This window comes from Tursiops truncatus, chromosome 1 (genome assembly GCF_011762595.2).
Source record: "Tursiops truncatus isolate mTurTru1 chromosome 1, mTurTru1.mat.Y, whole genome shotgun sequence".
NCBI lineage: Eukaryota > Metazoa > Chordata > Mammalia > Artiodactyla > Delphinidae > Tursiops > Tursiops truncatus.
Window position 1 is genome coordinate 31975383 of NC_047034.1, and position 26870 is coordinate 32002252.

The 26870-nt window shown below is 49.8% G+C and overlaps 1 protein-coding gene across 2 annotated transcripts in view; it reads left to right on the plus strand.

The window, feature by feature from the left end:
• PPFIA4 (PTPRF interacting protein alpha 4) overlaps positions 1–25639 on the plus strand; it is a 37068-nt gene extending 11429 nt beyond the window's left edge. Inside the window, exons 12-27 of one of the 2 annotated variants that reach the window (XM_073801919.1) lie at positions 43–151; positions 1708–1916; positions 3451–3691; positions 4154–4189; positions 4407–4540; positions 4838–5004; positions 6869–6962; positions 7450–7531; positions 8064–8264; positions 8968–9030; positions 11383–11558; positions 15034–15131; positions 15883–16058; positions 18553–18621; positions 22122–22299; positions 22537–25639. In XM_073801919.1, coding sequence (XP_073658020.1) covers positions 43–151; positions 1708–1916; positions 3451–3691; positions 4154–4189; positions 4407–4540; positions 4838–5004; positions 6869–6962; positions 7450–7531; positions 8064–8264; positions 8968–9030; positions 11383–11558; positions 15034–15131; positions 15883–16058; positions 18553–18621; positions 22122–22299; positions 22537–22595 — 2092 coding nt within the window. In that variant the 3' untranslated portion in view covers positions 22596–25639. Of the gene's footprint in view, positions 1–42; positions 152–1707; positions 1917–3450; positions 3692–4153; positions 4190–4406; positions 4541–4837; positions 5005–6868; positions 6963–7449; positions 7532–8063; positions 8265–8967; positions 9031–11382; positions 11559–15033; positions 15132–15882; positions 16059–18552; positions 18622–22121; positions 22485–22536 lie in introns of those variants that run through there. The other variant, XM_019918748.3, reaches the window with a different exon arrangement.
• The last annotated feature ends 1231 nt before the right edge of the window (positions 25640–26870 follow it).

The window sequence follows — 26870 nt, forward strand, 5'->3', positions numbered from 1 at the left end:
AGTCCTCAGGGCTCGTCTTCTCTCCCCCATCCGCCACTCAAGGGCGCACATAGGCAGTGCAGCAGATGTGCGGTTCTCCCTGAGCGCAACCGCCCACGCACCTCAAGGTCTGCATCGTTCCTACTCAGCGCTGCGGGAAGAGTCTGCCAAGGTGAGGGGGTGGAGGGGTGAGTGTGGATGGGTCTACCCTGGGGAGTTTGGGGTCAGTTCAGCCACGCGCCTTGCTCCAGTTTCACAGACGGCTGGTGTGATGCAAATCCTCCCCCTACCCTCCCCCGTGTCAACGACAGCTGCAGCCTTGGGGTTGGGGCCATCACTGCAACAGCTGTGTCTCGCCTCGACCTCCTGGTGGGCAAGAGGTAGAGGCTGGTGGGTGGTCAGCTAGTCCCTGAGGCCCCACTGAAGCCTGTGCATGTGTACCTGGGTGTGCAGGCACGTATTTCTAGTGGTTGGGCTGGGGGATGCAGGGGCAAGATGGAATTGGCAAGCTTTCTGGAACAAAAGCTGTGGTTTATGGGTAGGTGAGAGAGGATGACAGGTTAACTGGCCATGGGACGGCACCTGAAGTTTTCTGAGAAGCATGTAGCTCATGTGGAGTCTGCCTAGGGAGATTTAGAGGGAACAGGAAAGATTAGGGGCAGAAAAGGACTGACTTCGATCTTTTGGGGAAGTCTGATTCCTTCCTAGCCCCATAATTGTTAACCGTGCTCTGTCTCGAGCCCAGATCCTCTACATGCTCTAGGGCACTAGAAGATATAGGTGGAGAAGGAGGGAACTCCTAGTCTGATGGCGGAAGATTCATCTCTGCCATTAGGAAACCCCTAGTGTGAGGGGGGAGTTGACATCGGAAGTCATCTCTTTTCTCTCTCCCCTCTCTCCCTTTCCTCTGTTTATAAGAGCACAGCAGCTACCCAGGACCTCAGTCTAAAGGCTGCAGGAGTGGGAAAAGAGCCCTAAGGGGATCTTGGGGGTCTGGGTCATACAGGATGGGGTTAGAGATTACCTCTTTCCTTTTCTTCCGCTGCTCTTCTCACACTCCCAGCCCAGTTCTGTGCTCTTTCTGCTTCTGGACCTTTGTCTACCGAAGGGGTTTGTAGAATGATTTCTGAGAAGCTACCTCCTCTGAGGGTTGATCGGAGGGTCCTGTAATGTGCTGAAACTCTGAGACACAAGACAGTCATGCCTGCTTGGCTTTTTCTCGTTCCCTATATCTAGTCACCTTTTGTGTGAGTAGAAACAGATTGCCTTTACATAATGCTGACTTGGTGCCAGACCCTGTGCTAAGTGCCTTACATGCATTTCCTAATTTAATCCTCAGAGCTACCTATGAAGTAGGTACTATTACCATTCCCACTTTACAGATGAAGAAACTGAGGCACAGAGAGGTGAAACAACTCTCTTGTAGCTTGTATTGGGTGGAGCCAGGATTCAAAGCAAGGCAGTCTCTGGAATCTGTTCCTAACCATTCTGCTATCTGGCTCCTTGAGTTTGCGTAGTATTTCTTAGACTTTAACATACAAGTAAGTTACCCGGGATTTTGTTAAAATGCAGATTCTGAATTAGTGGGTCTGGGATGGGGCCAGAGATTTAGCTTATCTGACAAGCTCCTAGGAGATGCCAATGCTGCTGGTATAGGTTGGGAGGGTCCTGCTCCTTAGTCATCTGGTGTGTCTTATTACTACTCCTCTACCCTCCTTCTCTGCTAAGGACTGGGAGCCATCTCCACTGCCTGGGGTGCTGGTCCCCACAGCCACCCCTGCCTTTGACAGTGACCCTGAGATCTCTGATGTGGATGAGGATGAGCCAGGGGGTCTGGTGGGCTCCATGGACGTTGTCTCCCCCAGCAGCCACTCAGATGCCCAGACCCTGGCCATGATGCTGCAGGAGCAGCTGGATGCTATCAACGAGGAGATCAGGTTAGGGCAGGGGTGGAGGGCCTGGGAGGTTCCTTGAAGGACAGAGGCTCTTTGTGTTTGGTCACTGCAGGAGAGATTCTACATGTGTTTGCTTGTCTCTTACAGCTGGACCTTAGAGTGCCACAGTTTAGGGACCCTGTGTGGAGCATCAGGCAAGGTTCTGGCCCAGTGCTGGACAGAGAGGGGTAGGACCTCAGGTTGACTTCTTAGGCTTCATTTTCTCTCCCAGGTCTATGGAGACTGTGTTCCTGAAGCTCCTGAAGCTAAACATAACCATTATGAGTGTAGTTCCCACATACTGAGGCCAACTCAGGGTGAGAGCTTTGGTCAGTCTAATCACAGTCACTGGAGGAGACAGCATTATCTCCATTTTATAGACAAGGAAACAAACCAGAGAGATTAAGTGATTTGCCCAAAGCGATGCAGTAAGTGGCAGAGCCAGGATTCAACCTCGGGTCTAAACTCAGTGCACTGTGTCATGCCTCTGGTCTCTAATGAGGCATCAAACAGAAACCATTGGCAGGGAATGTTATGAAGACCTGCACTTCACCCTACCTTTGTAGAGAGTTTATTAATGTTTGTGACAAACAGCAAGAGAAAATCCAAACCAGAGAATGTCAGAGCTTTACAGGGCTGTAGGGGTCATCTGGTTCAATGGTTCCCACACTTTTGGATTTCACAGACCAGCTAAGAAGAAAACACTGGACGCACACACACACACACACACAAAGAGAAGGGTACTAACACAGGACTGCCAACTTTCATTCTGCAGAATGAAACATTAAAGATAATTACCATTTCCTATCACAACCATTCTACAAAAGAAAGGATATTTTAACATCCCTAAAGTTGGAAAGACATGCTCTGAGAATAAAGATAGGTCCTGTTCCTAAAGGATAGTTGGCATGTTTACATTAGTTGTGTGTGTGTGTGTGTGTGTGTGTGTGTGTGTGTGAGAGAGAGAGAGAGAGAGAGAGAGAGAGAGAGAGAGAGTGTGTGTGTGTGTGTGAGTGTGCACACACACATTCCTCTCTGAGTGCCCCCTTCATACACATAACATTATCACTATTATTCTAATTTTTCCCTGGAACAGGAAAGGCTCCATCAGGGATCAGTATCAATTAAAGGTCCTGTGTTTGAGAAATACTGGCCTAGACCATTCCTGACATTGGGTATATTGGGAAACCGAGGCCCTATAGATAGTGGTAGGTCAAGAATTCTGACTTCCATGAAGGTTTATATTCCACTGACTAAATTGCCTTCTTTCCCAGCAACTGCTTTTGTTAAATTAGGGAGTTTTGTTACATTAGGCCAGTTAACAAGAAAGAGAGAAAATTGTCTAAGCTGCAGTGGGATAGAACCAACTCTGCCCACAGGGCCTTGTATGTCCCTGCAATGCCGAAAACAATGGGGCACACCTGGCCTTGCCTTCTACCTGGGGTCACTGGGTGGTGACTGCAGGCAGTGCCCACATCTGCCTCCTGCTCGTCCTCTCTGGGGCTAATCATGAGATCTGGTTTTGCCTGCCTCCCAGGATGATCCAGGAAGAGAAGGAGTCCACAGAGCTCCGTGCTGAGGAGATTGAGACACGAGTGACTAGTGGCAGCATGGAGGCCCTAAATCTGACCCAGCTGCGCAAACGTGGTTCCATCCCCACCTCTCTGACTGCCCTGTCCCTGGCCAGCGCATCCCCTCCGTTCAGCGGCCGCTCCACACCTAAGCTTACTTCCCGCAGTGCTACCCAGGACCTGGACCGAATGGGGGTCATGACCTTGGTGAGAGTCTTGGGGCAGTTGATGAACAACCTTGTCATCACTGGGCTTGGCCGAGGGGAGTTGAGAAGGCACAGCAGGGCTCACTCTCTCTCATTTGGGCCCCAGCATCTTCTTCTCATGATGTGTGCAGACCCTGGCATACCAGGTCACCAGCATGTCCTTCTGGGTCTGGAAAGGGCTATGTAGTATCTTCCTTACCCTCTCCCTTGGGTAATGCTTAAGAAACTCACCCAATGCCCATACCTCTTTCTCTCTTCCAGAGGTAGCCCTGATTTATTTTTTCAAGCCAGTTTTTTGTTGTTGTTGTTGTTGCTTTGTTTTGTTTTGCTGTGATATTCTCTTCAGGCCTGTGTGAGGCACTGAATCCTATCTTCTCATCCTAAGACCACTGGGCTCCCCTTGGGGTAGACTTTCAAGCAACCAAAGGGTGAGTCCAAGCTCACCCTTCACTCTCTCTTCCAGCCCAGTGACTTAAGAAAGCATAGGAGGAAGCTGCTGGTGAGTGCTGCATGATGACGCAGGTACTAATAGGTTAATTCTCCCAGGCCTTTCCCTTTTGGCTTCTCCCCACTGGGCCCTTGAATCTGAGTCTGAACTCTGAGAGGCCCCTAGGGCCTCCCCTCTGCTTTTCCCCATGCTCTTCTGCCTGTCTGGGCTGGGTAGGCAGGCCCCAGATCTCTCCCTCTATCCCCTGACGGCTTCACTGTCTGTTCAGTCACCAGTGTCTCGGGAAGAGAACCGAGAGGATAAAGCCACCATAAAATGTGAGACTTCTCCTCCTTCCTCACCCAGGACGCTGCAGCTAGAGAAGCTTGGCCACCCAGCCCTGAACCAGGAAGAAGGCAAGAGGTAAATGGAGCAGACCCCATATCGAGCCTCTCCATTCCCAAGTTTATCTCGTCCCTCTCTCTGCCTCTGAACAGGCTGCATCTCACTTGTCCCAGGTGTCTGAACATCTCACTTGTCACACCATCGGGGAAGGACAGTTCCATGTCTCCTTTGGTCACATGCTCTGATCATACCCCCTTAACCCTCCCAACTCTGACACTTACTGTAAGTTCTTCCTGAAGTCTAACTTCCATCTCTCATGCTGTAATTTAAGTATGTTTCTTCTCATTCCACCCGCTCCTGGCTGTCATCCTGTAGTGCTTTGGAGGATCCAGGCAGCAACCCCAGCAGCAGCAACAGCAGCCAGGACTCCTTGCACAAGGGCACCAAGCGCAAGGGCATCAAATCATCCATCGGCCGCCTGTTTGGGAAGAAGGAGAAAGGCAGGCTGATCCAGCTGAGCCAGGACGGAGCCACGGGCCATGGTCTCTGTCTCCTAGTAAATGGGTGCGAGTAGAGGGCAGAAGCAGGAGGGTATCCTTGGATCCAGTCTTCTCTGCCTGCCTCCCAGGGACCAGTGGGCAGAAGCCACAGACACAGAGATTCAGCTCCGGAGAAGAAGTTTTCTGTTAGAGCTATTTCACAGCGGGAAGGGCTACCTCATGAGGTGGTAGCTCCTGCCACGAGAAGTGTCAGGCATCAGTGTCAGGCTGTTTATTTGATATACTGTAGAAGGGGTTCCTGTATTCAGTGTGAGGTTGGACCTCTGAGGTTTCTTCCAATCTGGAGGTTTTCTGAGGTACTGTGCTCAGGACCTTCAGGAGAAATTTCTTAGTTCTTTCTCTAAGAGAGTCAGTTCTTAATTCCTAGTATATCTTGCCTTCAGGACTCAAAATATCACAATGCCTAATCATGACTTTGTAGACATTATAGTCAAGTAAGTGCTTGGGCAAGGGTAGCATTATTAACACCTCTATGACGATATAAAGTTCCAGTGTGTGCTTGGTGTGTGGTAGGTACACAATGAACGTTAGCTGTCTTCCTCTCCCTTCCCCTATTCCTTCTTTCCTTTCTTCCTTTCCCTCCCTTCCTTCTTCTCTTTCCCTCATCTATTCAGTTATTTGTTCAATAGACACGTATTGAGTAACTACTGTAAACAAGGCTTAGTATTAGGTATCAGAGCAATAGTGCATTCCTTCAAGGAGCTCAGTTTCTAATGAAAAGGAAAAAATAAAGAGATGATTCTAAAACAATATTAAGATAGCAATAGGCTCTGGGTGCTTCTGGAACTCAGAGGTCAGCCATGGAGTGGTGGGGGCGACAGGAGAAGCTTTCTCTGCTGGCAACACCTGGGCAGAAGCTTGAAGGCTAAGTGGGAATTAGCCAAGCCAAGAAGAGGTGTGTGTGTGGGGGGGGGGGAAGAGGAGGGGGGTAGGGGGGGTCTGAGAAAGGCAAAGATTCATGGGTGTGAGAGTTTTGTAAGCAGTTGAGTCTATTCAGAGTGGGGAGGGAAGAGGGTGGGGGGAGCAGAAGAGGTGAGTTTAGACCCTAGGCTGGGGCCAGCTCATAAGGGCCTTGCAAAATATATTGTGGAGCCAGCCACACATGGGAGGGGGCAGGACTGAGAAGGTCTGGTCAGTGGACGAGGGATCTCGTGTTGAAGCCTTATGATTTCCTATGTTCCCCACACCACATTGGCACCTAAACCTAAGACAGCATCCCAGATTGGCTTCTGGATTACCAACACCCTCGGTCCTCTGTGCACTTGTGAGGAGTGACCAGGGCTTAAATGAATTGTAAAATGCTGCCCCTGCCATGAACTCTAGCATCAGTTCAGGAGATCCTTAACAGAAGAGGACAGAGCTATGCATGTTCCCTTTTGAGATTTGTGCAAGTGAGTGGCCCTGAGAAAGAGGCCCAGACACACATCTCTGAACGTGCCTCTTTCCCCACCCTCAACCCAGGTCAGGATAATTCTGTCTGAGCCTCGAAGCCCACTCTGGCTCTCTGGGTTTCCTTTTTCCCTTGGTTTGGAGGAGGGACAAGTTCTGTCTAGGATTCTGCTGCCGTTAGGGTGGAACGACTTCCATCCGTCTGGCTGAAAAACACCTCCAGGGCTGAGGCTTCCAGGGGAAGGCTCTCTGGGCTTGGGGTGACCCACTCGATGCCACTGTGGGACTGCCTGGTTGTAGGGATGTCATGTGGAGGCTCCAGGAATAATGGGTTGTCCCATCAGACCCTCGGGTTGTCACATGTTGAGGTCTTGCTGGTTTGCTCCCCGGTCCTGGCCCAGGCCAAGGGAGGAGAAGCAGAGAGGGCCTCGCTGATATGCCATCTCTTCCCTTCTAGTTCTGCTAATAGACTCTGAGCTCGGTCTGCAGGAGCCCATGGTACCTACCAAGCTGGGTACCCAGGCAGAAAAGGACCGGCGGCTGAAGAAGAAGTAAGAGCCACTGACCAGTCTCTGCCAGGGTGGGGTCCAACCCCTCACACACTCTTTTCCCTGGACTGCCATGGGACTGAGCTCAGGCAGCCAGAGCCCAGCAAGGCCCTTTCTGGACTGAGTTGGTCTGGTCTACGTGGGCACAGCAGGGTTTGGGAGGTTGTTCTTAGGATGACCTGAGTGAGAAGGAGACAAGGGTGCTGTGGGAGAGTGACCCAGCATCTGGGGATCTCTGGCAGAGCAGAGTAGAATGTGTTTCAGGCCATGTGCAAACAAAGCGAGAGCCCTCACCTCTGGGAATGGAGAGGTGTTGCTGCTTCATGTCTTGGTGTCACACTGCTTCAGGAATAGAGCAGGGGTGGCAGTCCAATGGTGGGGAGAAGGGGTAGTGGGAGTCCAACTCTTGGCACAGCCCATGGTCCCTGGGAGTAAGCTTGTTTGAGAAAGAAGGAAGGACTAGTGAGTCTGTTGTTCCTCTTCCTGAAAGACACCAGCTGCTTGAAGATGCCCGCAGAAAAGGAATGCCCTTTGCCCAGTGGGACGGCCCTACTGTGGTCTCCTGGCTAGAGGTAAACCTGGGCAAAGGGAGTCTAAGTCTACTCAGGGGTCTGGTGGGAAGGATGTGTGGACTGGGACAAGGACTCCTTGGGCAAAGGGGTGGTATTTCTAGAATTTTCCCAGCATGTTTCTCCCGTGCCAAGTGCACAGTGCCATACCTAGCACTTAGCCAGAATCGATGCTATATACTCATGCCTCTCAAGTAGCTAAGTCTGGATAAGGGCAATTAATCTTCACTGACCCATTAAGACTTTCACAGGTGGTTTCATTCTTCCTATAGGTGCCCCCAGGAGCTAATCACCCATGCAATGTTGGTAAAGTCCCTTCACCTTCCCAGGCCTCAGATTTTTCATCTGTAAAATGGGAAAAAGAGGCATTTGATGATGGTCATCTCCACATTTCTAAATTCCTCTGCTCTTCATTTGCTGTTCTGAGGCCATGGATGAGGCCTGGCCCTTGCCTCTCAGTATTGCCAGACTTTTGCAGTGGAGCCCAGATCTCGGGAAAGGGGCTGAATTTACCCTCTGTGCCCCATATCTGCAGCTCTGGGTGGGGATGCCTGCTTGGTATGTGGCAGCCTGCCGGGCCAACGTCAAGAGTGGGGCCATCATGTCAGCCCTCTCGGACACAGAGATCCAGCGGGAAATTGGCATCAGCAATGCCCTGCACCGGCTCAAGCTCCGGCTGGCTATCCAGGAGATGGTGTCGCTGACCAGCCCCTCTGCCCCGCCCACCTCCAGGACTGTGAGTGGCCTCTCCCTCACCCAGGACATTTTCAGAAGCCCCAAAATAGTGTTTACAAAGTTTCATATTGGTCATTGGGAAGATGGTAGCATTTGAGTCCTGCCCCTTACTTCCCATCCCCACAAAGGGTTCCACCGGGTCTCCAAGAGGAGGTAACACTGTTGCTAGCAGAATCCCAGCAGGCCTAGTTCCCTGCTTCCCACGTACCACTCATGAGCTCCATCTCCCCATACCTACCCTGCCGGTAACTTTAGATCTTTGGGCAGAGTTTCCAAAGACAGGACTTCTGGGTTCTGTGTTTTTGCCAGATTGGGGTAGCAGAGGGAGTAGGGCATTTGTAAATTCTGGTCCTCTAAGCTCTCCACAAGAATGTAAACCTCTCCATGGACCCCCCAGGGTAAAATCTTTCACTGTAGTCCATCTCTGTGATTGGGGTCAGCCCTTATTCCAGATTCACACCATTTATTCATATTCATTCAGGAAACATTTGTTGGGTACTTCTATGTGCCAGGCACTGTGCTAAGCAGTGCAGATACGGTAATAAAAGAGAGTTGCTCAGAGCTAGACGATGTGCAGAATTCTGGGCTGGGCCTGTGGGAGGACTCAGGGGAAGGGAGCTATGTCTTGTCCTTAGGGCTCCCAGCCTGATGGGGAGCCTAGGAGCTCACACGCAGGACCAGCTAGGTCTCCTCTCTGCTTACAGTCTTCTGGGAATGTCTGGGTCACCCATGAAGAGATGGAAACTCTGGCAACATCCACTAAAACAGTGAGTCTGGCCCTGGGCCCTGGGCCTGGGGTTAGGGCTGATGACTTGCATGAGGATGAGGGAAAGGTTGTGGGAAGTCAAAGGGGCTTGTAGCTGATCTAATACGAGATTGGTATCCCTGATGTGTGATGGAGTTCTGTTCTCAGGGTGGTGGGTGGGTGGGAAAGAAGTGAGAATGGAAACAGTTTGTGTGTGTGGGGGGGTGGTCTATTCCAGGGGGTCACAGTTCACCCTGGGCTACTGGTATACTCCAGTGAAGAAGAGCAGGGCTTGGGAGCGTTTTGCCCTGCTATTGTCATGAAGCCACAGAGTCCTTAACCCTTGTGCTTGAACCTTGGTGGAGGAACAGGGAGGGTTGGGAGGACCTGGCACCTCGCCTAACTGTGTTTCTGCCACACGCACATTTGATCCCCTCTCACTGCAAACACAGGCGCGTGCACCAGCCTTCTGTGCTCTCTTAACCTTCCCAACAAGCTTTCCCTAGTCACCCATTCAGCTACTGGGGTGTCTGCTCCTCCTTCTTGATGGGACCTTGGGTGGAGGCTGCTAGGTTTCTTGACTTTGCCTGTTTCCCCTGACATGCTGCACTCATTCCTAGGACAGTGAGGAGGGCAGCTGGGCTCAGGTAAGACCCCCTCCTCTTGTCCAGAACCAACTCTCAGCAGTTTGGGGTAGTGTTCTCCCAGCAGGTTCGCTCCCCTGCAGGACTCTCTGAGCCCCAGTCTTTTAGGTCCCTCTTCACACAAAGAGTCCTGGGCACAGGTTCTCTCCTCCGCTGAAGCCACCCACCTCCATCCTTCCTCATTCCCCTTTAGCTACTTCTGGTTTTTCACCATGGCAGGTGAGGGGCCTTGGAGGGCTGTGCCCCCAGCATGCCTGCCTCTTCCCCTCAGTTCGACCCTCTTTCCAGGAGTAATGAGACTTAGATTAGTATGAATCCTCTTCCTCTTCCTGTCCCTCTCAGGGGTACCCCTGGTGAGCTGAGCAAAGGGCTTTCATTCATTCACTTGGTGAGCAAGGATTTATTGAGCAGCTACTAGGTGTTAGGCCTTCCTATGCCCTCTGGATACAGAAGTGAGCAAACTTAGTCCTCATGGGGCTTATATTCTAGGGGAGAAACAGACAGTAAACAAACAAATAAATGGATAATATATCAGATAGATGTAAGTGCCATGAATAAAAATGAAGCACGTTGCACTGTTCATACTTGTTGGGCAACCCCATCAACAGGAGACTGGACAGATCAGTTACAGTATGTTCTCACAGTAAAACACTATTTAGCAAAGGGAATGGATGACTCAGACATATAGTGTAAAGTGAAAAGTGTAAGTCCCCAAAGATTTTCTATTAAAACTCAAAAACAAGCAAATTTAAACATATTATTTAGAGAAATATACCTTGGTGACTATAAGAACATTTTTTCAAGCAGGGGCATCATGGACAGAAAACTCAGCATGGTGGTTACCTCTAGGGGGGCAGTAGGGCATAAGATGGGGAAAAAGAGCATAAGGATGGATGCAACAGTGTGGATAACATGGATGGTGTCCAAGGATGTCAACTTCGTTTTTATGCTTAGTAATGAACATACGCTACATATGTTTTATATGTATCAATCGTTTTATTTTAAAAGATAACAAAATAAAATGTTCAATTCTAAAAAAATCAAGGTGGGTAAGGAAAGAGAGTGATGGAGGGTTACCATTAAAATTCGTTCTAAGGATAGATGGTTAAGGAGGTCCCTGCCCTCAAGGCAGGAGGCAACGACTAAGTGGAGCAGGCCTCTCAGAACCAGACTGGGTGGGCGGTGGGGCGCACAGTGTATGGTGGGGTGGGGAGGCGGCACACGAAGGACCTAGAGAATCTCTGGAGAGACAACCAAGCCTTAGAGAAGAGCGCTGGCAGGCGCAGTTCACCTTACTTCATTTTTTTATATCTTTAGCCAAACGTAACTCCCTGTGGACCGTGTGAGGCCAGTTTCCCAAGTGAGACTGGCTTTCTTTGTCACTCTGCAGGCCCTCTGTAATGCAGCCTATCCGCTGGGCTCAGCAGGCTTGAGGCTGACTGAAAATCAGGAAGGCGAGTCTGCCTTACAGCACCACAGATGCATTTCAGAGTCGATGGGAAGGATTTCCTATGACTTGCTGCCTAGGTGGCTGCTTCTGTTCATTAGTGTAGATAATTGATAAGTGAGTGGGAATATATCATTCCAGGATCTTAAAAAGCTCCATTTAAAATCCTCACCTCCCGCCTCTACCAGCCCCTCAGTGAAAGTAAGCTGAATTTTTTTTGAACTGCTAGCTGCAACCTGCCTGCGCTGCCTTTGCCCCCAGCCTCCTCCATCTTGTTCTCCAGACCCTGGCCTATGGGGACATGAACCACGAGTGGATTGGGAACCAGTGGCTGCCCAGCCTGGGGCTCCCCCAGTACCGCAGCTACTTCATGGAGTGCCTTGTGGACGCTCGCATGCTGGATCACCTCACCAAGAAGGACCTGCGGGTCCACCTGAAGATGGTGGACAGCTTCCATCGGTGAGCCAGGCTGGAACCCGGGGCCACCTCCCTACACAGGTCTCCCCCAACTCTGGGGGTCTGTCTCCAGGAATAGAGGTGCTTCCATCTCTTTCTTTGCCTGTTCTGGGTGGTAACAGGTCTCCCTTTGGGGAAAGCCAAATCTTTGTCTCCCCTGCAGTTTGAGGGTTTAGTCCTCTCACCTTCAACCCTTAAGACACAGTCATTTCTCTTTAGCTTCACTTGGAAAATTTCCCCCCTAGATATGAATTTTATTTCTTGTCATTGAGCTTGCTGAATTCTCTACATTTACCCTGAGAAGACTCACACTGAACCCAGCATCTATTTTAGGTGTCTAATTCCTTTCAAGATGAGAGGAAAGTTCTTTCTGGATGCTTGCCCTGCCAACATCCCAGATCTGAGCCTCTCAGTTTTAAACACACATCCTTTTGTACAGGAAGTCATCCAGTGTTCTCCTCCTCTTTGTTGAAAAGGTCTTCTGTGCAAAAGTATCTGCAGTGGAGGTCACAAACTGGTAGCCTGAGGGCAGAATTTGGCTCACACATGTAATTTGTTTGGCTTACATTGTATTTTTAAAACTGTGACCTTAGCTGCCAATATTTAAACACTAGGAAATGTTAAACAAAATTCTGGATGTCTGGCTTCTCTTGAAAAAGAGAAAGCTCTATGGGCACATCCCAGCATGGAAACAACCAGCTGGAGCTAGGGAGGCAGCCCTCCTAAGACATAGGTTTTTGGTAATGGTTCCAGGAGTTGATAGGTTTTAGGAAGTCCTTTTTAACATCCAACTTCAAATCACACAGGCTGCTATTTGAGCCAGGTCTTTTATCTTGAGTAGTTAATGTGACAAAGGGTGGAGCTGGGAGTGTGGCTTTTCAAGGTTCTTTTAGGGCTCTGCAGGTGTCCCTTGGTCTCTCCAACTCACAAACAACAGAAAGTTATATTTGGAAGGGATCTAGTTAGCCTCCATATTTTATGGGTGAGGAAACTGAGGCATGGGAAGGAGCAACGGCCCGAGGTCACGCAGGGATGCTACCAAAATGCAAGTCTCCTGACTGAAACCCAGTTCTCTTGCCACCACATTGCAGAGCCACCTATGCTGGAACCCCCATCTGTGTCTGCCCTGAGCACCACCCCTCCCTCACCACCCGGGCTGAAAGAGAATCTTTTGTTTCTGTCAATCTGGGAGGCTGCCAGGCCTAGCTGCACCTGTTCCCTCCTCAGTGATTGATAGGGCTGGGGAGAGAAGGGCCATTCCCCACCAAGCTGAGATGTGGCTCGGCTGCTAGAGGATCAGGCAGCCCAACCCTATACAGCATTATGGAAGTCCTTCCCCGACCCTTTGCCCATGAGAGACTCTCAGCCTATATACACGGTTCCAGATTTAGCTCTAAATCTTGGGTACTTCACAGTTTCTAAAACATTTCCACATTTCTTACCTCAATTAGGTATATAACTGCTTTTTTTCCACTTAATATTTCATAAGCATGTTCTTATATCTTTAAAAATTCTTTTAAATCATACTTTTTTAACGATGAGAAAGAGTTATTTAAAAACTCTCCGTTCACAGATGGGGAAAACAAGTCCAATAGAGATTGAGTGTCACCAGGTCACTCAGCCAAGTGGTTACAGAATGGGGCCGGCATCCTTCTTTCTTGACACCCAACTCAGAGCTCTTTTCCTTAGACCATAGTGTTCTATTGAGCAGGTTTCCATGAGAATCTCCTATTTTGATAGGAGAAAAAGCACACACAATAATTAGTAATGTCCTCCCAAAAGTGGTACCATTACTGAATGCCTCTGATGTTCAGGGGCTGGTCTAAGCCCTTTCATACAGGATCACCTTTAATGCTCACAGTAACTCTGCAGGAGAGTTATGACCCCCATCTCACATATGCTGAGTGCCACTCAACTGGGAAGTGGCACAGCTGGCATTCAGATCCAGGTTGATCTGACTTTAAGGCCTTTATATTTTTGCTAAGATGTGCAACAGCTTTGAAAGTCATAGGAACTGAACTGAAAATTATAGTAAGTGAGATTGAAATTAGAGGCATTTCCAGTTAGGAGGTATGTGTGCATCTGCCCCCTCCAGGGGACCAAGGATTAAACCAGTGGCCTTGAGCAGGATTCCTTAGAAGTGGTGTCTCTGAGATATAAGGGTTTGTTCTAGGCAGATGGGCTACCTGGGTAGAACTGAGGGGAGAGAAGTAGGGAGAAATCAAGCATAATTTAATCTCACAAAGCAATGGCCTCAATGATAGAGTCAAAAGTATTTGGAATTGGGAGAGTCCTATTTTATTCCTCCACTTTGTAGATGACAAAACCCAGAGAGGCTGAATGACAGAGTAGTGTTCAAGTTTAAAGAAGAACACTACAGGGAAAGCTGCCCAAGATGGAATGAGCTGCATCAAGAGGTAGTGAGTTCCCTGTCACCAGAGGTATTTAGGCACAGGTGTTCATAATACTCAGAAGGCTGTTACAGAGGTGACTCCTGCATTAGGTGGGGAGCTTGGACTGATAGTGTGTGGGGTCCCTTCTAACCTACGGATTCTTTGATTCGTGGCCTGGCTTAGTAATTATTTATTGAGTGCTTACTATGCACCTGGTACAGTTTAAAGTACTTTTAGTACTTCATGTGAATTATTTCACATCATTCGTTTAGCATTTATGGTGTTTACATTTGTGGAATGTGTCAGGCACCATCCTAGGTGTTTGAGATACATCAGTGAACAAAACAAACCTCCTTGCCCTCATGGAGCTTACATTGTAACTGGGAGAGACAGACAAGGAATTATAAATATATAGAATGTTAATAGATAAAAGGTGGTAGAAAAAAAAATTAGACCAGAGTAAGGGGGATTGGTGGTGCTGGTGATGTTGCAGTTTTAAATCAGGTGGACAAGGTAACTACTGAATTTAAAATATAACATTTGAGCAAAAACTTAAAGGAGACAAGGGGGTAAGCCATGTAGCAGACTGGGGGGCAGGGAGGGGGTGTGTTCCAGGCAGAAGGAGCAGCCACTGCAAAGGCCCCAAAGCACATAGGCCAAGCGTTCCTGCCATGTTTGAGGAACAGCAGGGCTCTCAGTATAGGGGCAGATCATGTATCACATTGTAGGCCATTGTAAGGACTCTGAGTGAAATGGGGACACAAAAGAATATCTGTAGGGTTCTTTGTCATTCCAGTGCCTGGAGAGGGAGGGATATGTTGCTATCATTCAAAGAACTTTCCTTTGTCAAGCAGGCCCACACCCTGGCTGAGAGGGAGGGCTTGGGGTAGGCAGAGAGAGGGAAGTGGCCTTGTGATGGATTATGTCTAAGCCCTGGGGGAAGGAGGAGAAGGAGTGGGCTGTGATGCTCTTTGTGCTGGAGCATATAGGTCTTGATGGGCTGTGGTTGGTGCTGGATATGGGGCAGATGTGGTAGAAACGTGGCCCCACTGAGGCTCTGGCTCAGGGGGACTGTGTGCCTGCAGAACCAGTCTTCAGTATGGCATCATGTGTCTGAAGAGGCTGAACTATGACCGGAAGGAGCTGGAGAAGAGGCAGGAAGAAAGCCAGCATGAGATCAAGGGTAAGCTTGTCAGGCTCAATAGAGCCTCCTCTGAAAGTTGTGGTGGGAGCGGCCTTGGGGGAGCAGGGACCTGCCTCACTGATCCCTGCCTTGGGCTGAGTGAAGGGAGAAGAGGCATTCTGTGCCACAGGGAAGCTCCAAATCTAAGAGGGAAGACACAGCCCTTAGGGAGCAGGGAGCTCCCAGTCTGATGAGGGAGACACAATCCATGCCCAAAGGATGCTGCCATCTGGTGGAGGAAAAATAGCCCCTGCCCAATCAGCTGCAACATCCCCCTCCCCAACACATTAGACGATGGCCACCAACGAGACAAATGCAGTGATCCCCTTGGGTTAGTGCTACAGACTGGTGTGAGAAAGTGCTCGTGGAACTTGGTGATCTGGGTGGGGCTGGACAGGAAAGAAAGGCAAGTCTTAGGAGAGACCTTGAAGGTAGAAAGAATAAGAAGAGGGCCATTCCCGCCTGGGGGCAGTGGATGACTGGTACAGGGGCTCTGGGGAGAAAGCCTATTAGCCTGACCCTGAGTCTTGCAGGCTGGCAAGAATGGAGTGGTGTGGGGCTGGTTCTCCAAGAGCCCATGTGCCAGGGAGGACAGAAAGAAGATGTGGAAAGTTGAGGGGGGTAGGGGTGGCTAGGAGCCAAGAGAACAGGGTGGACTGGGGCTCTGGGTCTAGGAACCTCTATTTCTGTCCCTGGAGGGGCCTTGGCCAAACCTGTCTCTTTCTGCTCCTTTTCTTCCCCTGCCCTCCAGATGTGCTGGTCTGGACCAACGACCAGGTGGTTCATTGGGTCCAGTCTATTGGGCTCCGGGACTATGCAGGAAACCTGCATGAGAGTGGTGTGCATGGTGCTCTGCTGGCCCTGGACGAGAACTTCGACCACAACACGTTGGCCCTGGTCCTCCAGATACCCACGCAGAATACCCAGGTAGGCTGTAAGTCTCAATCAGTCTGATCTTGGTCATCAGTCTCAATCTTGGTCTCTCCCTTTCCTCCACTCTCTTGCTCTCTCTCCCTCTGATATGCGCAAGTTTATGGATTGGTGGGAGGGCTTTCTGGAGGCCTGTTCTAGAGGGGATCACAAATGTCCTCAAACCTCCAAGTGGTCCCTGTGCATAACCAAGCCCCCCTAGGAAACAAGTGCCCTTCACATACAGAGCACGTTCAGCACAGGCCTGGAATACTGTGTTAATCCCCACACTGCAGTGAGCACCCCCATCTCCTCCCAGCCCCATCTTTACGGCTGAGACTTTTCCTCTACTTGGTTCTCTGACCTGACTATTCATAGAAGAAAACTAGCGCTGGGGCCCACAAGGACCAGAGAACCCATATCCCCTTTGTTCCCCCCCCCACCCCCCGCCCCAGGGATCTGTTCCTGGGTCCCTAGGCTTTAGAAAGTTAAATATACCAAATAACACAGCCCAGAGCTTCTCCTTGCCAGGGCTTTGCCTCCCTGTCAACAGCTCAAAAGATTAGACATCTCCTTCCATTACATTTGATAATTATTATGGAGCTGTCATCTAAGAATATACCTAAATTCTCTTGAACCTATTTATATGTTTGGCTTTTTTAACTTCCTGTGGGTAATGGACTCTAGAATTACTACCTGTTGTGTAAAGTACTACCTAATTTTATTTGTCCTAAATGTACCCACAGTCGGCTCCCCCGGGGAAGAGAATTGCCGCATCCTAATTGTCTACGATTTAGTACGGGTATTTGTATTTGACTAGCTCTCACCTTCTGTGATTTCATAAACTCTGATTGTGTTGCCTCTGGGTCCAAGCTTTTGTTTCTTCAGACAGAGTGGTCTTAATTCTTTTAGCCTTTCCTCATAAAGACTTGTCTCCATGCCCTGATCATTTTAGCTGCCCTTGTCTGGACTGTTTGCAGCTGTCAGATCTCTTGAAATTCAGCCACCAGAGCTGCACAAGCTATTCTGGGAGCAGACGAGTTTTCGCTTGTGTGAGGATAGGGCTGAGTTGTCTTGTAATTTTGGGTGGAGTGTTGGCCTTTTAGGGGTGATGGCAGCACACAGGGCCAGGGCATCCTACAGTCTCTCTGCAATGACCCATCCCAACCAGTCAGAATGGATAGCACAGATTCCCCTCGCTCTCTAGGAAGAGCTGAGATTTCCCCCAAGCTGCAATTTTTCTTATTTTAATCAAGGAGTCATTTAAAAATTTTATTTATTTATTTATATATGGCTGCATGGCACGCGGGCACAGTAGTTGTGGCTCGTGGGCTCCAGAGTGCAGGCTCAGTAGTTGTGGCACATGGGCTTAGTTGCTCCACGGCATGTGAGATCTTCCCGGACCAGGGATTGAACCCATGTCCCCTGAGTTGGCAGGCAGATTCTTAACAACTGCGCCACCAGGGAAATCCCAATGCAATTTTTCTATGCTTGCCCATTTCCAACCCCATCAGCTGCTTTCTTGCCCACTCATACAACTTTGTGAAATGTTTCTGAAGTTTGTAAATGTCATAGTCACCTTTCATTACCCAGAGGAACAGTGTCACCTGGATACTTGAAAATTAACTATGCTTCTCCTTTCTGATCACTTAAAAAAATATTATGTTCCCAATACCAACAAAGACTGTCCCCACAGAATTCTATGGTTAATATTATCTACCCAGAAATGGGCTTGTTTTTCTCTCATTTCCTATCTCTAAATACATCCAGTTTTTGTGGACAGCAGTACATCTGTAAAGAGTAGCAGGGCTACTCTCTGTTGCTCTCTAACCGTTCTTATTATTCTGACCCGTTCATTTAGCTTAGCTATTAGGGGAAGTAGGATCTGACCCAATATGGAATCCTTCATTAAAAATGGTTCAGAATATCTGGTGGTAATTTTGAAAATTTTCTTGTTTCTGGCATTTCTCAAATCTCCTAGCGAGAAATTGCTGGGAGGCCTATAGAGAAGGCCTTTATGCCCCACTCAGCCCAAGGGCCACCAATATCCATGACTGAGCAGTTTTCCTAAGTTTAATTTTTGATGTGGAACTTTATAAAATACATTTATATAATCTAAATAAGTTAAATCTTCATTATCCATGGTCTACATGCTTAATTTACCCCTCCAGAAAGATAGTATGGCATGATATTCCCTTACAGAGACAAACTGTGGGGGGGGTTTTCCCCAGTAGGTGAAGTCTGTCCATCCACGTGTTCTATGATCCTACTTTTTAAAAAAATTATAGTTTTCTAATTTGCTCCATATGAAAAAAATTGTAAGGTTAACATTTTGACTTCTCAGAGGACACCGAGGTTAGCTCAAAGGAGCGGCATCAAGGGCTAATGGGTTAAATGCACTGAAAACCCCATCTCTGCCCTTGGACCCCCTAGGAAACAGGTGAAAGATGGCATTAGAGGTCACTAACTATAGCCCCTCCCTTCTCTCCCCCTTTCACCCTGTGGACTCCAGGCACGCCAGGTGATGGAGAGAGAGTTCAACAACCTGTTGGCCTTAGGCACAGAGCGAAAACTGGATGATGTGAGTACCTGGCTGTGAACTGGTCACTGTTGGTTTGTTGGAGTTCATGGGTTCTGCTTTCCTCGGGCTAATGACTGGTGGGGTGGCCTAAGGGAGGAGAGTCATAGAGGATGGGCATGATATCAGGGGGTTGGGGAGGCAGGGACAGGCCTAGCAATAGGCCTGGAGAAGTCTCTATGAAACTCCTTCTGGGTACCTCTAGCCTCTTCCAACTCTGTGCCCTAAACCTCCTAACCACACAGGATCAGAGGTTTTCCCCAAAGGTCATCTCTTTGGGATCATACCTTTTTCTTTATCTTTTAGAGCCCCTCTCTTCAGGGCTGTGAGCACAGCATATCTCCAGCCTGCTAAGTTTCCCACCCATCCAATAGTGTGGTTGTTTGGAGGTAGACATTATTCTGAGGTCATTAAATGACAGGTTTGCTCACATGTCCCTCAGTGCAGTTTGACACAGCTAAACACATGGCTCAGGCCTCTATCATCCCAGCTTCCTTTCTAGTTTTACTCTTATGCCCCAGGTCACTGAAGAAACAGTCCCTTCCAACTGAGTTTCATCAGGCCTTCTCCTTGAGTTCAGGTTGGACTATGTCTTGGAAGACTCCGAAGTTCTAGCCATAATGCTCCTGTTAGAGATGCTCCTAATCTAGCATTAGGATGCTAGATTGATGCTCCTAGCACAATGCTCCTCCTAAAACATACGTGTTTCCTGAGGGCACAGCCCCCTCCCCAGCCCTGGCCTCCTCTCCCCTCCCTCCTCCCTCCTCCCTTTCTTACCATTAACCTTGCCTGCCTTCCCTGTCAGGTCTGCCTTAGCTGCCTTGGTTCCAAACAAGTTAAAAAAGAGCCCAGACTGTTTATTTTTAGCTTCTCCATCTTCAATCAGAACTCTTTCTGATCCCCATTTTCTCTGCAGCACCCCTACCTCTACCAATGCCTCTGTTTAGACTTCTGGGCCTCCTTGTGGGACACCATTAGTGTTATCTGCTTATCAGTTAGTCTCTTCTTAGTTGGGTTTAACAGGGCTAAACCCCACCTTTGTGGAATGACTACTGCACCTCGGTAGATAGGACAGACTCAGAAACATACAGAATTTGTGGAGGGGTGTTTTCTTCACAGAGGTGCCTTGAAATTTGGAGTGTGTTATTTACACACACACATATTACATATGTATGTGTGTGTATTCCACTCAAGGAGAGAAACTGCCAGACCCCACCAGATGTCCCCACTGTGAGATCTGAATCTTCCCAATGCCCCTGCAAGGTGGACCCTCCTACTTATTCCCCACCCACTAGGTTCTAAGCTTTCTTTGATACAGCTTTCCCATATATCTTTAAATGGTGCTTTCTAATTTAGAAAACTCTTTACCCCTTCAATCCTAACAAAAATATTCTCTGAATGCCTACTCTGGGCCAGGCATTGGGCAAGGCATGGCGGTGCAGTGATGACAGACATCTTATTTTATGCTAACAATCATCATGTGAGACAGGTTATTATGCCATCTTACAGATGAGGAATTGAAGCTCAAAGAGGTAACTTACTTGCTGTCACAGATAACTTACCTGCAGTCACAGGCTGACATGTGGCAGAGCCAGACTGGAGCAAAAGTGTATCTGATTCCTGTGTTCTTTTTCCTACCTCCTGCTGCCTCCTAAAAGTGGAGACAGCTGTCCTATCAGGCTTCAGGCATTGGGGTGGTTACTGAGTAGGTGACATCATCTTGGCAATGTAGTGGGCTTTCTGGGATGCAGCTAGGTGTGGCGCTGGAGGGAACTGATTCTTTAAAAGGAAGCTTAAGTAGAAGGCCAGGTCCTAGGAATAAGGTGAGATTTGGGGGTGGGGGGAGTGGCAGGTGGGAGGGTGGAGATCCAAGAGACTGCCTGCTGTCCAGCCATCCAGCACACCATCAGCAACCTTGAGCTATCTCTTTCAACTGTTTCCTTTGACAATTCTGGTTCTCAGTCTCCCCTCTCAAGCTTCAAGGCCCTGGAGGGCTATATCCAGTTCTCCCATGCATGGATGTCAGGACTCAAGGGAAATGAGGAGATGAGGAACACAAAGAACATCTGACTATTAGGGGACAGGGGAGAAAAACAGAAACTAGTCCTTAGGGTTGGCTGAAGATAGAAATGGAGAGAGAGAGAGCGTGCAGAAGAGAAGGGTCTCTAGATTAGGTTAAAGATAGGATCATGGCGAAGACAGAAATGACGAGGAAAGTTCCTGATAAACTCAGGGATGGGATGCCTGCCTAGGGAGCCAGCTGCCATTTAGCAAATATTTATCGAGGGCCTATGGTGTTCCCAGGCACTACTCAGGTCTGCGGATATATTGGTTGGAACAAAAAAGATCATAATCTCTGTCCCATGAAGCATAGAATTTGAAAGGGTGGGGTGGGGGGAGGAAGAGAGGGAGAGAAAGGAATTGATGAAATAATCTCATAAGTACATTTAAAAATGCTATGATGAATGCTATGACAGAGATACATGGTGCTAAGAACTGATGGGGGCATTTGGCCTACTCAGAGCACAAACAACAAACCCTAATGGGGTTGGGAGAGGTTGTGTAGGTGAGAACTGGTGGGTTAGTGTCTCTTATTCCTGCTGCTAGCGGTCTACCTGCACCAGTTCCAAGAACATAAGCATTGAGGGGGATTAGGCATGGCTGCCAAGCAGGATGGATGTGGGCTCTGAAGGGTGGGGTGGGTGCTTGTGCAGAGGGACATCCTGTAGAGTTATGGCTCTGGGTGCCCTCTGGCAGAGATAGTTATTTTGGAGACTTGGCTGGCATGGGTGAGAGGGCAGACAGCAGGAGCCTTTGGAGGAACCTGCCTCTGATTGGCCATCTGCCTGACCCATCACTATCAATGGGTCAATGTTCTCCCCTGATCCCCTCAGGGATAGGCAGCCTGAGAAATAGGTAGGGCAGATGCTGTTATTCCTATTTCACATTTACAGATAAGGAAACTGAAGCTCAGAGAGGTTACTTGCTCAGGGTCACATAGCTAGTTTTGATAAAATGGAAGCCAGGTCTCCTGACTCCTGACCCAGCGCTCTTTCAGCACACCGGTGCTGCAGCCATACTGAGGCCCCAGAAAGGCAGGGAGGAGTGAATGGAGGCTGGCTGGTGACTACTTCCCATGGATGAGCCTGAGAGGAGGAATACTTTAAAGGTCAATGGGCACCCCAAGCCCAGTTTGAGATGATTGGGGTGGGCAGAGAAACAGAGTTCAATTGCAGGATGCCACATCCGAACAGGGGGACCCCACCCCGCGAGCCAAGAGACAGGGAACTTCAGAGTCACAAGGGCTCCCCGGAGTCATCCACTTGCCCCATTCACTTTACACAAGGAAAAGCTGAGGGCCTAAAAGCGGACGTGACCTTGCTTGCTTCTTTCCGAAGAGAAAGGTACCCCTAGAACCAGCCATTGACTGTCCTACCCCAGGCAGGGAGTGAGGGTGGCAGTTCCAAGGTAGCCCTGGTCCTTTGCGTGTCCCCACGGTGCAGGGGGAGGACAAGGTGTTCCGCCGCGCACCCTCCTGGAGGAAACGCTTCCGGCCGCGGGACCATCATGGCAGCGCCATGCTCAGCGCCTCTGCCGAAACGCTCCCGGTAGGCTTCCGCGTGTCCACCCTGGGGCCATTGCAGCCTCCACCGGCCCCGCCAAAGAAGATCATGCCTGAAGGTGAGTGGCAGGCTGGCTGGGCATGGCCGCGGCCCAGCAGGACTTAGGTGCCCGGGCGGCGGAGTGGGACGGGCGCTGGCGCTCAGGCGAGGCCGAGGCGGGTGCACAGCTCCCGCGCCGGCGCTGCACTAACTAACGGCCGCCGCGGGCAGGCGCGGCCGGGAAGGCCCCACGGGCGAGCTGTGCGCGCACTAACCCGCCGCTCTGTGTTCTCCCGCGGCTGCCGACTCCTCCCAGCCGGGACGGCGGGGGCGCAGAGACTGGAGACCTCCACGGTTCGGACCTACTCCTGCTGACCCCGCCTCCCGCCCCGGGTCTGACGGGGCTGTGCCCGTGGCTCGGGGTAAGTGGGCCAGGCCCTGGGCACGGGCGCTCTTTGGCCCGCCCTCCGCCCGCACAAGGCCTCCCCGCACCTGTCCCTGGCCTCCGGCCGGCAGTGCCGCTCCCGCCCTGCTCGCGCCCAGTGCCCGGCTTACCCCTTCTGCATTCTTTGGCCTTGGGCGCTTGGAGCTTGCGAGCACGCCGCAGATACCTTGCAACCCGTCTCTCAGGGACTCACTGCCAGCTCACCGCGCAACGCCTGTCTCTTTCTCTCTCTTTTAGCACACTCTCACTATCTCTACGGACACATGCTCTCCGCCTTCCGGGACTAGCTACAGCCCCCAAGGCCAGCTTCCTTCTGCTTGGTTTCACAGGCTCGGAGAGCCCTTAACCCTCCTGCTCGGTCCCCTTACTCCCACGGCTCCTAGTCTCATATCTCAGAATATACTGTCTACCCCCTAGCCATCCCTCTACCCCAGGTCCAACGTGTGTCCCTTGTAAGGCTCTCCGGGATGTGGCTGGGTTTCCTGGTGTTGTGGAGGCAACCAGGTTGTCCATGCTTGTGGGTCTGCGGGAGGGAGAGGAAGGCAGCCCAAGATGGATGGACTCCACCTTCCCTCTTCTGCATCTAGCTGGTCTGGACTGCAAACTCCACCAGAGACCAGGACACAGCGTCAAGGGCTGGGGATGGCCCTTTCGAGAAAACGGCACTCCAGACTGCCTTGCTTGGGTTATTGGGCTTTCTGGTTTCTGTCCGCCTCTTGGTTGTACTAGATGGTCTACATCTGCTCTTGGCACCTTCACCATTATCCCTCCCCCAACTCATCTGCATAGCTGCAGCTCCTGCCTCACCTCCAGGACCTCCTTGGGGGCTGGGAAGGGCTGTAGAAGGCCCCATTCTTCCTCAGGATGATGAACCTGGGAAGAGGGAAGGCTAAGGTGGAGATTCTAGGCCCTGGTTTAAGTTGAATCCCGAACACCAAACATAAGGATTGGGAAACTCAGCCCTCCTGCCCAGTGAGAGGTGCAGGCAGGTCAGCTAGAGGGAGAGCCAATGGCCTGTGGCAGCCTTAAGCCCAGATGGCAGCGGGAATGCCTCCTGCCCCAGCTGTAGGGTAGAGCTGCTGCTGGGCTGCGGGGAGAGAGAACTGTGTGGATCTTGGCTGTGGATCAAGCTAACCTTGCACTGCCAGCTATGCTCCCAGTATTCCTTCCCTTTCTGTCCCCCTCTGCCCCACTTCTTTGATAATTCCAGCCCCGTAAGAATATACCTAATGGGTGGATTGAGTATATACATTGACCTTAAAGTCTGGTTTGGGAAAAAGGTAATCTGAGGCTTCCTTCCTCTGATCTCCCAGGAAGAAAATAAAGATTCCCCTGTAGTGAATCATGTCCTAGGTCCAGGAAATCCAGTGTTGGTGAAGACTGTCATTCTCTTGCTTGTCCCCACACCACTACCCCCTTGTTCAGGGCTCTTTTGGTGTGCAGGGACTGCTTCGTCCAGAAATTCCTGAGACCTGCCCAGTTTCAGTTGCTTTCCCCAGTAGCACGGCAGCATCCAGGGCTGAGGGATACAGGTCCTGCTTTGGTAGGAATGTTATTTCCAAGAAATCCCTCTTCTTAACCCATGTACTCATCCTGCCAAGGTGCCTGGAAGTGTCTGGGACCCAAGTTCAGGGTGAGCTGATGGAACCTAAGGTTTCATCCAAGTGAAAGGAGAGGAAAAGTGCCTGAAGCATGTTTCCTGGAGAGGAACCAGTGAAGCGCTACCCTGCAGGTGGCTGAGCAGCTGGTTTGCAAGCTGATGACTTGGATTCTGAGTGGTGGCTAGGCTAGCAGGTGGGATGATGGGTCAGAGCACCCTGTCCAGAAGGAGTGCTGGAGCCTGGGGCAGTACCAGGCTTACAGGTTTCTGCTGCTTTTCAGTAGAGGAGAGGTCTACCAGTGGTGGGGCTGGGTGGGCTCCCATGGGTATGGGCAAGGCATCCAACTTCCCTTGCTCTCCCTCATTGTTCCCTGCCCTTCCTGTCTGTCAGGCCACTGGGAATGGAGCTGGAGGAGTTCTTGAGCAGAAAATAAGTTGGATGGAGAGAAAGAGCTCCTATCCCTGGGTAATGGATGTTAAGATTATGGAGAAACCCCAGATTCCTAAGATTGGTGAAGTTGGAGACCACAAGGCCATCTGACTCCTTCAGGGAACTCTGATAGGCTAGCATAGTGGGAAATTCAGCCCCAGCCTCTCCTCTACAACTCAACCCTATCTTAATTAGTCATGTCATAAGGCAGCTGCTGGCAGGACCCAGGTCTGTTCGGGGCATCTTGGGATTATTGCAGGGAGGTGATGCGTACAGTGATGGAAGGCTCTTGTCTTGGTGTATCCCTTGCCTCACAGTCAATATACTTTTTATTTGGGGAGTCACTTGTGACCCATACCCCCTCACCAGCTTCCTGTATCTTTTCAGGTTCCTTCTCAGTACCGTACTGCCGACACAGTGCATCAGGAATGGGTGTATGGGTCTGTATGAGTGTGAGTGTGTGTGTGTGTGTGTGTGTGTGTGTGTACATACCAATAAATAACCTGGTTTTGAGACAACATACATATGGCTTTGGTCTTTTTTTTTTTTTAACTTTGAGCTTACCTGATACATCTAGCTTATTCCACAGTCCTAAGGGCTGCTGTAATCTGGAAAGTAAATATCAGAGTTTTTTAAACTTGTAGTCAATAACCTTCTGTTTACTTACATAACCATGGGTTGATAGATTAGTGTTTGAGCTACTTGTGCCAAGGGAGTATAGGAAAAGGAGTGAGGAGTCCTGACTGCTGGGATTGATTTATTTCTTTTTCTTCCTCTGTACACACCTGCTTCACTATCCTCATAGACTTTCCTACTGATGCAAGAGTTACTGAAGCTAAATACCCATTAGTCATATCACGCTGCTGTTCGCTTTTGTAGCAGCTCCCCAACACTGAGGTCCAACTCCTCGGTGTAGGACAAGAGGCCATCATAACTTCTTCCAGTGCCCTCTCCTCCCAACAGTCTTGAGTCCACCTAACTCAGAAATGTTGCGTCTACCCAGGCCCATCACCAGAAGGCAGCACAGAATACTTCTTCCCTTGCCTTTGCAGCTGTGAACCTTCCAGACCCACTTCAAGCATCACCTGGGAGGCATTGCCTGCCTCTCCTCAGAAGAATTAGATAACCAGCAACCTTTTGCGCCCCTGGCACTCTGTGCACACGGTGATGCTGCCCAGCCATTGTCCTCTCTTTGTCTGTTTCCCACTGGGCTGTGGGGAAGCTCCTTTAGGGTTAGGTATATACTTGAATGAATAAATGAACCAACCTTATCTCAGAGGGTTTTTATAAGGATTATTATTAAATAAAGCTAAAAATTATTGAGAACTATTGTGTGCCAGGCACTGTTCTAAGCATGCTAAATGTATTGGCCCATTAAATCCTCCCAACCCTGTGATGTATCCTCATCACCATTTTGCAGAACAGGAAATTCTAAAGCTGAGACCGTGCAGCTGGTGAGATAGATGTGCAGATGTTTGTTAAAACTTCTGGCCTGGTACCAGGAGTGCTTAACAGATATTACTTGCTTCTCTTTTAAGTGAGCCCAAGACCTTACGCTGAAGTTAAGCCTCTCGCAGCTCCCTTTCTCAAACTCTTACATCTGTACCACTCATGCGGTACTTGGCTCCTGTGATTTTCATGGAGGCTTGTTTCTTCTGTTCATCTGAATGGTGAACTCCCTGAGGGCAGCATAATCCACCATCCAGCCTTATATCCTCTCCAAGGCTAACTGACCCGCTGATGATACAGGATGGCAGAGTCCGTGGGCACAGATGGCAGGATGGGAGTAAGACAAGGCAACTTGTGACTCAGGGAGGCCAAACAGGCAAGGGAAGATGCTGGCCTAGTGCCTACAAGCCTCTGGGGGTCCCCTCCCACACTCTCAATGATCAAAGGTAGAGTTGACCAGCCTTGGTGACCAGCTGGCTACAGGAGTGAGATCTGAAGGAATCCAGGAAAACTACAGTTTCCCAGAGTTGCCATCTACTGGGCTGGGGAATGTAGAGGGAACAGGCTCATGTGAAAATGTGAGCTTGATATTGGACATGCTGCATTTGAGATGAGACCCCAACATCATGTTTCTGTCAGCATTTGTAAAAAAGAAAGAAGACTCTAGGTTTCTTTCCTAGAACACCTTCCTTTGCCTTCCTTAGGAATGGTCCCAGCAGAGTGAGA